Here is a 10,729-nt window from a genome sequence, read left to right on the forward strand (position 1 = left end):
ATGGTGTCATATAGACCGCTGAGCACCACGGCGAACAAGGCCATTCTCAGTGTTTTCTGGTCTTTGAAAGAGGGGACGCTGATAACCCCAAGCCACACGAGCATTTTGGACAATGGTGAATTTTGAGGTCTGCTTATCAGCGTTCCTTTCACTCCACCACTCGAAAATACAGATCCGATGCTTGCGTTGTAATAGGCTACCGCTTACACAGCAACAATTCACAGTATGCATTCAACAACAGAATATCACCCCACCGGGATGATCCTTCTGGTAGCCTGTGAAATAGATAATGAAGCCAGACGTGGCCGTGATCATGGACAGCTACCACCTCCGGTAGAAAAGACTAGAGTAGACAGAAAATAGGCACGACATGGTGCGTCATTTGAGGACACTCCTCCTGAGAACCGTCAACTATCCCCCTCATCCACATCATACCACTGCGGACCCAAACTCAACCTAAATAGGCTAAACAATAATGACGCTGAAATATTCCACAGTCGTTCATCTTGAGGATGGACATTTCAAAGAATGTCAGACGAGCCGAACCTCAAAGCGTGTATTATACAGCGTTTGATTATTAGAACTATCATTTTAAACTGCCTCGTTAGGATAGCAAGCAGCGTTATCACTTGGGCATACTGGGACTGGCAAAGTGAACACACAGCCGCAAACCAAACCAAAATCCAGGAACCCACAACCCCTAGCTATTAGTTCGTTCTGTTGCCAAAATCACTCGTGATGAATTATTCTTTGAGACATATAGCCATTGCTATGTCATTCAAAACATTCTCACTAGTTGCAGGTTAAGATTACGCCTGAAATGCATATGTGAAACATAGCTACTGTAAAACCAATGCAACCGAACTATTTTTCAAACAACTCTTCCTTCATCTTGACAAAATCAAATAAAACTTAGACCCAAGTCAACGCCACGGCGGGCAAATGTAATAATCAAATTTCCTTACCTTGAAATGCTGTCTTGATTACAGGGCTTCTCGCAATAATATTCTCACGGTTTGGCATATCTAACCCAGCTAGCAAACTGCTAACGTTGTTTTGCTTGTTGCCTCCCATTCCACATAGCCAGTCTTTTCGGTTGTTCCACTCACTGTGAAATAATCAAATAATATTCTGTCCAATCTCCTGAATCAATTTCCTCAGCTCTGGTGTCGGTCGTCCATTCTTTATCACGTCTTGTTTCCCTTGGAAATCCAACTTTGAGAATGATCTTAGTTTCGTTATGAAATCCACTTCCATGGTAGCAGTCAACGTGAACAAGCTAGCCAACACTAATGACTAGGTGCGATCGAGATGTGTTAACGCATGCATGCGCATTTACACAGCAATGCACCCTGGATGGAAAATGCTGCATGACGGTTAGATTTCCTGTCAAACTTCGAAATTTCGTCGACGTTGCGTTGACGAGGTGACATGTCACATGGTGTAAAACTATCGCGGGATGAATGCGGCTGCAGTCAGATCTTGCAACCTCTGCAGTTGCTTATCCCCTTCAACGCTCGTTGGCGCTCGTCGGCGGACTGCCTCCGAGGTCACGCGCCCATGAACTGGTTGGTCAACAACTCACTCACGTGTGTATATGGGTCCTGTCTCACACCTCTACACAAGTTTGCGCAGGTCCCCACTTCAGCTCCTCCTCACTGCCTGTCCCCCCACTCATCACACGTGGTGTGTTAGTAGAGCAAACCGGTGCGAGCTCATCGTCTCGTTCATATTTGTGGCCGACTTTAAATGCGCTGTATTTAATAACACCCACATCGTGACAACAAGTTCTCGCTCACGTGCTTCCGTCAATGTTGATCGACAGCATAGAACTCGTATTCACCTAATGACTGTATTGAACTTGTATAGTGGCGCTATGACGTCACTGACAAAGCTAGACTCAACGGCAGAATGAGGTTGAGGCCAATGTGTTGCTCGCCGCACTACTCTATTTTTCAATGGGGTTATGCCAAAGCGCGCAGAGTAAAGAAATGATAATCACACGTAGAAAATAGTGAAAACAAATATCAGGAAAATGAGGGCACACCATACATATTTCTATTAAGTGTATAAAAACGTTTAATACAATATTACGAATTGCATACACAGAACGAGCAAAATGGCGCATGCGCTGAAGCTTGTTACTGAGGGATTGCGCAATCTGCGGTGAGGCCAACTCGGGAGTTGGCCCAAATTCAGTGTATTCGGAGCAGGAGGTGGGAAAATAGTGCGGTTTTGGCCACAAAAATGATTGAAAATGATTGAAACTGTTTAAATACTGCACAAATGGTAGTTATGGTAAATATGCTCGAAAACAGTAGTTATTATTGTTACTATTATTCACATTTACTGCATCTCATCATTCTCATGAAGTCTAGAAGAGACAGGTGAGGCACAGCCTCCCCTGCCGTATTGGAGTGCACGTGCCTGGTCAACACCACTATCCCGTCATAACTGTGCTGATTTATGACTAAATGTGATGACTGACGTGTGTAATAGCTGCAGCATTGTGCAGCTAGATTGTGCCCAGTTGTACAGTAATGTGCTTTATACTGTGTAAACACACCCAGGACCGCCGACAGAGGGGGACAAAAGGGTATGTTGTCCCGGGCCCAGGGAGATAGGGGGCCCATACTTGGGTCCCCATTACATTGTATGTATTGGGTAGGGGGCCCTTTCAGATGACTTTGTCCCGGGCCCAGCAAAAGCTGTCAGCGGCCTTGAACACACCTCAACACACCTTAGTTAGGGAGACATAAAGACTGCAAACAGTCCTCTCAAAGCACCGGCACCAATTGACACAGTTTCTACAGTAAACATCACATGACTTGGTCAATAGGAAATAAATAGGCAACTTACACAATAGGCAACTTACACAAAGATATTCAAGTTCAGATAAGTGAAGACTTGTGTTTGGTGTGTGTGTGTGTGTGTGTGTGTGTGTGTGTGTGTGTGTGTGTGTGTGTGTGTGTGTGTGTGTGTGTGTGTGTGTGTGTGTGTGTGTGTGTGTGTGTGTGTGTGTGTGTGTGTGTGTGTGTGTGTGTGTGTGTGTGTGTGTGTGTGTGTGTGTGTGTGTGTGTGCGTGTGTGTGTGTGTGCACGTGTGTCTACATGTGAGTATAGTACACTATGTGATAAAGTGCGTCACCAGGCCCATTCTCCGAGTCTTTCTTGAATCCCTCTGCAAACATCCAGGACACGCTCATACAGTAATAAGCGTCTGGTCCTGGACATCTTGTCCAAATACGACTGTTAACACAGTCTGACCCACTTTCGTACAGTTGTGACAAGTACCTATATATCATTATTTGTCTGTTGAACTTATATTTAACTTTGAATCTTTTCTATCGACTACATGACGTGTTGGCCTGCCCAGCCAGCCATAAAGCTTTGGTTGATTTATTCTTATGCTATAATTCTCAAATTATTGATGGTACGGAAAGACCAAGCCACTGACGTGTTGCCTTGCCATAATTGCAATTATAAGACCAATCCAAACATGGCTTGATTTAACGATATTGACTTTTTATTTTATTTTATGATTTCAGCCTGAAGGAACAAAAGAATCTGAACGCCTTCCTGGCAGTGATGTTTGGCCTGACCAACAGTGCTGTCACCAGGCTGTACCGGACATGGGAGGTGAGGAAAGAGCTAATGTGAAGAGTTCAGATGCAAAAAACCCTAAGTGGCTGCCGAGAGATCTATAGAAATGATTTTAAATGTAATATTCCTTTTAATAATTACTATTTTGCTATATCTATTGATAACATATGGACACTCAAGCCTTATTTGATTGCTATGAATCGTGAGTGGCTGATGTAATTAATTGTATCATTCGTGTGTCAATCAATTGTGTGTGGTTTCATTTAGGGTAACAGAGTATATTTAAGGCACACCTACCTACTGGGGTCAAAAGTAAAACCACCATTCCACACAGATAATGATGATATGATGATATGTATTATGTTTACTAAAATGATATAGGCCTAAATGTAGCCCATTTCTGTAAACACATAGTGAATGGAGGAGGGTGTTTACATCTGATTTCTCTTTCCGTGTACCTGCATTTTCGTATATTTTCATGTATTCATAGATCTGTGTCTACAGTATGTTCATGGTAGATGGGGGACGGTGCGTAAAGAGGGGGCTAATTATGGGTCCGTTTCAGTCAGTTTATTTCCAGATCACCACAAACCAACTTCTTGTGTATCGAACAGTGTTTACACCTAGAGTGGGTGGTAATGTTATATCAGGTCTCAGGTTATTTATTTCCAGGTAAAAATAAACAGATTTGTTTACCTGTTTACCTCTGAATATTCACACTTAGAGGGTACCCAATAAGACACGGAGGATCTTCGCCGTCTATGAGAGGATACTGGTGAGTCATGACAACTTTCTCTGCCAATGTGGACATCAAAATAGATACATAATTATTTATAACCATGCGCAAGATACGATCAAGGTTCTGTCTGCAGGGTTGATTTTTTGTTATGTTTGACGATTGTTTTGTCATTGATTACATCATTGATTTCTGAAGTTTCAATGTAGTTTTGGTTTTAATAGTGTTGTGTCATTGAATATATACTGTACGTTGATTTCTGAAATGCAATTGTAGATTGTTTTTGCTCATAGCGCTTGATCTTGAAAAGTCCTTGTAGAAGTGATTTGACTGACAAAAGTGATTTGTGATTTGTAGGATCCTGCCAGGAACCACAGGGCGTATCGCTTAGCCGTGGCCAAACTCAGCCCTCCCTACATCCCCTTCATGCCTCTCATACTCAAAGGTAACACAAACACACAACACATAGTGTAGTTCAACAGGCTTCATGCCTCTCATACTCAAAGGTAACTCAGCATATAGTGTAGTTTAACAGGCTTCATGCCTGGCATACTCAAAGGTAACTCGAACACACAGCATATTGTGTAGTTCAACAGGCTTCATGCCTCTCATACTCAAAGGTAACACTAACAATTTCTATTCACAATTTCATTTGCAATATCAATCTTCTGTGCTAACCCTGTTACATAGACTTTTGACAATAAAGGGCACTCGAACTTGAACTAACACACAACCCACGCTGGCATAATGTAGTTTAACGGGCTGTGGCTTACACTGTAATTATGTAAGTTAACATATGTACGAGAGGTGAGCCTTTCTTTCTTTACTGTTTCAATAATGACTTTTAATTCACTATTACTGTAGTTTATCAGACTGCAGTTTACTATAACTTAGACTGAACTGTAATTAAGTTTAACAGACATACCAGAGGCGACCGGATTAATACTGTTTCAATAATGACTTTTAATTCACTATTACTGTACAAGTGAGACTAGACACACATAGCGTAGGCTAGCGTTGTGAGGTTTGGCATATATCCTTTCAATACTGACTGATGACTCACTAATATAATACAGTTAGGGCCAGAAATATTTGGACAGCAACACAATTATCATCCTTTTCCAACCTATGCCCCACCACAATGGATTTGAAATAAAACAAACAAGCTGTGCATTAACTGTAGACTCTCAGCGTTAATGTGAGGGTGTTAAAATCCATATCGCATAAACAGGAATGAAATAGCAACGTTTTTTGTGTGTGTTGCCCACTTTTCAAGGGATCAAAAGTAATTGGACAGTAGGTTTCTCGACTATTTTCCAGTCAAATGTGTGTTATTCCCTTACTACACCATCACCAAGATGTCAATACAAGGTCTTAGAGTTCATTTGAAGTGTTCCATTCGCATTTCCATATATTTTTACGGAATATCCATGAGATCCAAAGTCCACCTGTCACCATCAGTGATGCAAGCCATCATAAGGTTGAAAAAAATCAAAACAAACCCATTTGAGAGATGGGGAAACATTGAATATGACTAATTCAAGAGTTCAGAATGTTGGAAAAAAATAAATACCAGAGCAACACCAAATTACCTGGCAGACATGGAAGACAAATGCTGTGGATGACAGACAATATTCTGTATCTGGTGAACAAAAACCCATCTCCCAATAGTTGGCCAGATGTAGAACAGTGTCCAGGTGAACGGTGGATACATGTCCAAGGCAATAATGAAGAAAAATATCAAGAACATTGAGGAACACTTCACCATAGGAAATACAGAGGGTTCACTAAAAGATGTAAATTATTGATTGCATCAGAAATAGCAATACCAGATTTGGCTTTGCCAAACAATGTCTTAAAAAGACTGTATAGGTCTTGAGCTACATCCTATGGACAGAGGAGACAAAAATCATCTTGTACAAGGGTAATGGGAAGAAAGGAGTATAGAGAAGGGAAGGAACTGCTCATGATTCAAAGCATACCACCCAATCAGTGAATCATGGTGGTGGTAGTGTCATGGTGTGGGCATGCATATCTGTAAATACTATTTTCCCCTTGTATTTATTGATGATGAGGACTACTGACAAAAGCCACAGGATGAATTCTGAAGATTTTCAAGCTATATTATCAAGTCATATTAAACCTAATGGTTTTGAACTCATTGGACAATGCTTCACAGTGCAGATGACCAATGACTCAAAGCTTCATCTGAAAGCCACTAAGCCATTTCTACCCCAAAAAAGTGGAATATTATTCAATGGCCCAGTCAATCACCTCACCCGAGTACGGTTGAGCAAGCATTTCACTTGCTGGAGGCAAAACTGAAGGGGAGATACCCTAAGAATAAGCAGGAACTGAAGACTGTTGCAATAGAGAGCTCACCATAGCATCACCAGAGAAACCCAGTGTCTATTGATGTCTATGGATTGCAAATTACAGGCTGTAACTGACTGGAAAGTATTTGCAACCAAATAATAAAAAAATGAAAGTTTGATGTATAAATACTAGACTGTCCAATTACTTTTGGTCCCTTAAAAATGGGGTGGCACTGATAGAAAATGACATAATTCCTTCACAGTTCACTCGATTTGGACGCAAACACCCCCATATTAAAGCTGAAAGTCTGCTGTTAATGTACATCTCGTTTGTTTCATTTCAAATCCATTGGGATGGTGTACAGCACCAAAAAGATGAAAATTGTGCAGATGTCCAAATATTTATGGCCCTAACTGTACATGTACATCTGTTTCTCTCTCTCTCTGTGTGTGTGTGTGTGTGTGTGTGTGTGTGTGTGTGTGTGTGTGTGTGTGTGTGTGTGTGTGTGTGTGTGTGTCTGTGTGTGTCTGTCTGTGTGTGTGTGTGTGTGTGTGTGTGTGTGTGTGTGTGTGTGTGTGTGTGTGTCTGTCTGTCTGTCTGTTTGTGTTTCTGTGTCTGTGTCTGCGTCTGTGTGTGGTCAACAAAAAGACATGACTTTTATCCATGAAGGAAACAAGAACTACACTAACACTTTGGTCAACATGGAGAAAATGGTGAGTGGACCAGAGAATCACAATGAGCTGTAAATCACTGTGATTTGAACCTGGTTTCAAGTTTTTCACTTTATAAACATTGATTCATGATTTCATGGTTATGATAAAAATTCAATCACATTACTGTTGACTCTCTTTGCAGCGCATGATTGCCAGGACGATGAAGATTGTGACCGAGTGCAGAGCTCAGCCTTACTGTTAGTACCATCTCCATATTGGTGTGTGTGTGTGTGCGTGTGTGTGTGTGTGCATGTGCGTGCGTGTGTGCGTGCGTGCGTGTGTGCGTGCGTGCATGCATGCATGTGTGCGTGCAGTGGAACACTGTGTGTGCATGTGTAGCAGTGTTAATTTCGTCAACCAGGACTATGACTAAAATATTTCGTCAAAACCCTTTTCTATTTTTTGTCATTTAGACTAAGACTAAGACTAAATTGGGAAGGCAATGACTAAAATATGACTAAGACTAAAATTGATTTTCGTCATTGTGACTAAGACTAAGACTAAATTTTAAAAAGCTGACAAAATTAACACTGGTGTCAAATAAAATAGATAAAAAGAGAACCAGTGTGTGAAGAAGTTTCATTCTGCGCAGTGTGATATATGTTAAAAAAGAGAAGCAGTGTGCGGAGAAGATTTATTATGTACAGTCAATGATATATGTTAAAGAGAGAAGCAGTGTGTGGAGAAGTTCTATTATGTACAGAGTTGACTAAATTGACTAAAATGACTAAAAATTGACTAAGACTAAAATTGATTTTCGTCATTTAGACTAAGACTAAGATTAAATTGGCAAGGAAATGACTAAAATATGACTAAGACTAAATTTGATTTTCGTCATTGTGACTAAGACAATGACTAAATAAAAAAAGCTGACAAAATTAACACTGATGTGTAGTGGAACGCTGTAAAATCCATTGAAAAGACCTAACTACCATATTACTACACCACTATGACATTACACAGGGCCTTTGACAATACATTGCAGCTTGGTAATTGCCATTCTGGTAATTGCAAAGTTATAGCAGGGGCTGTGTCTTAACGACTTATGTAAATGATTAAGACTCACAATGTCTTTCAAAGTCATTACAATGTTTGTGCCAGTAAGGTTATAACAAAGGCTCTGTGCAAAGAGGTATTCCTAAGTGTCTCTTACTGTCTTGCAGCAGTGCCAGCGTCGCCACAGAAGGGCCTGACAGAGAGGATGTTCCTGGAGGCCCCAGCCATACGCCTGTCCACATGTGAGTTGGATACGGTAGATGGGCAATAATGTGTGTATGCGCGCGCGCGCGTGTGTGTGTGTACAGTATACGTATGTGTGTGTGTGTTTGTGTGTGTGCACGCGTGCGTGCATGCGTGCATGCTTGCATGCGTGCGTGCATGCTTGTGTGCGTGCGTGTGTGTGTGCATATGTGTGTGTGTGCGTGCATGCGTGAGTGTGTGTGTGTGTGTTTGCTATGCTGGCAGAAATAAAGTCTTTGTGGAAGAATTCGCCAATAGTAGCAATTTAGAACAACACAAGTTTGTGTGTGTGTGTGTCCTGTTCTGTCCAGATTCGGAGCACTCGTTCACGTTGCGGAGCGCCAGTACCAGCAGCGTCCGGCACTACGTTCAGAACCTCAAGGTCATCGACAACCAGAAGAAGCTCACGCAGATGTCCCGGGACATGGAACACTGACACCGAACGCTGACACTGACACTGACACTGACGTCCGGGGACGTCAAGCACCAAACACTGCATGACATTCGGACAACCGGTGACAGAATGGGGACCCAATTATGGGCCAGCCTAGGGCAACTGCCCGTTTGTACCCCTCCGTCCACCCCCTGGCTAAAAGTCATCTCCCTCCCTCACTGTACATTGTACTGAGGAGCCAGGGAGCCTCCCCAAAACAACTGGCTTGCTGCTTACACCCCTCCTACACACACACACACACACACACACACACACACACACACACACACACACACACACACACACACACACACACACACACTTACGCACACACACACACACACACACACACACACACACACACACACACACACACACACACACACACACACACACACACACACACACACACACACACACACACACACACACACACACACACACAGTCAGTGAGCCTGCTGACACTGACAATAACACTGACTTTGACATTCCACCCAAGCAAAAATAGAACCAATAGACTATTCATGATGTGCCATTATCATCCTTATCGTCAAGAGGCCAAATATTTGCACTGTGCTTTTAACTTTGCTGAATCAAGATGTTTTTTTGCAACATCTTACAGTCATGGTCTGTGTGTTTGAGGGATTGTTCACCCCGGATGAAATTCACCATAGCCTCTGTGCTCCTCTACTTATGTCTGGACTGATTTTCAGTTGGGTTCAGAATGACATCTCTCACTGGACACAAAAGAAGAACAACTGGCGAAGACTGATTTGTCATTTTGTATATACACAGATATGCTAACACTGTCTATGTAAGTACGCCATTTTAAGCATTTAAGGTGTAAAAATGGAAAAAAAGTTGTAGTTTTCTAGTCTGGTCAAAGGCAGCCCCTCATACTATACCACAATAGTATCTCTCCATTCAGAAGCATCTACAGAAGCATCTTGGTGCGTCTTCTCTTCAGCTAAGAGAGGGAGTGTTTATGAGACACAAGATCCAAATGATCAACCTTATAGCCAGGTTATTCGCACACATCCAGATGGGTCAAAACTGATCCAGCCAGTCTGTGGAGACTCTAATTTATCCTGGTCATATTATTCAAATAATTTATCTGACAATGTTACCTTTTGTTTGAGCTTGAAGATGTTTGAAGACGTTTCACTTCTCATACCAAGTAGCATCTTCACTTTTGAACTGAAGACGCTCCTTAGAAAGAGGAGTGAAATATGTTCAAGTGCAAGAATTCAGTTCCTGTCAGCTGAACTCTTTGGATAAAGCCAATTCAGCAGAGTCTACACGTCTAAGTAGAGAAAGACTATCAGCAAAGCACAGCCACGGCCTTTAAAAAAAAAGTATAGTGCAAGGGGCTGTTTTTCTTCCAGACTAGTACGTTTGAGTGAACTATGTGGATAACCTGAAGGTGAACAAGCACTCAGAGAGCATTGCTGCCTGTCAACAGTGCCCCCAAGTGGTCTCATAGGGCAAATGCAAGCAGGCACCGCGCATGCAAATCAATGTCATTCCTCTCATTGTTTCCTACAGCCTTTGGCCTCTTGCCTTGGTGTCACCTCTCTTCCTGCGGAGAAGATAATGGGTGGATTCCAATATGCAGACTACCATCCTGCCTTGCTCACTTGCCTTCTTGTGGCCTTGTGCTGGGGTCACTGACAACAAAATTGTATTTCAA

General features: G+C 42.1%; 1 protein-coding gene across 6 annotated transcripts in view; it reads left to right on the forward strand.

Annotated features, from left to right (window-relative positions):
* The window catches only part of rapgef3 (Rap guanine nucleotide exchange factor (GEF) 3), an 80,985-nt gene extending 71,655 nt beyond the window's left edge, over nt 1–9,330 (forward strand). For 4 of the 6 annotated variants that reach the window (XM_063208549.1, XM_063208552.1, XM_063208547.1 and 1 more), the window contains 7 exons: nt 3,548–3,638; nt 4,327–4,377; nt 4,696–4,783; nt 7,303–7,367; nt 7,510–7,564; nt 8,531–8,605; nt 8,918–9,330. In XM_063208549.1, the coding sequence (XP_063064619.1) occupies nt 3,548–3,638; nt 4,327–4,377; nt 4,696–4,783; nt 7,303–7,367; nt 7,510–7,564; nt 8,531–8,605; nt 8,918–9,042 (550 nt within the window). In that variant the 3' untranslated portion in view covers nt 9,043–9,330. The remainder of the gene's footprint in view (nt 1–3,547; nt 3,639–4,326; nt 4,378–4,695; nt 4,784–7,302; nt 7,368–7,509; nt 7,565–8,530; nt 8,606–8,917) is intronic. The other 2 variants (XM_063208548.1, XM_063208551.1) reach the window with 1 other exon arrangement.
* Nucleotides 9,331–10,729: the final 1,399 nt, after the last annotated feature.

Source organism: Engraulis encrasicolus, chromosome 10 (assembly GCF_034702125.1).
Source record: "Engraulis encrasicolus isolate BLACKSEA-1 chromosome 10, IST_EnEncr_1.0, whole genome shotgun sequence".
Classification (NCBI taxonomy): domain Eukaryota; kingdom Metazoa; phylum Chordata; class Actinopteri; order Clupeiformes; family Engraulidae; genus Engraulis; species Engraulis encrasicolus.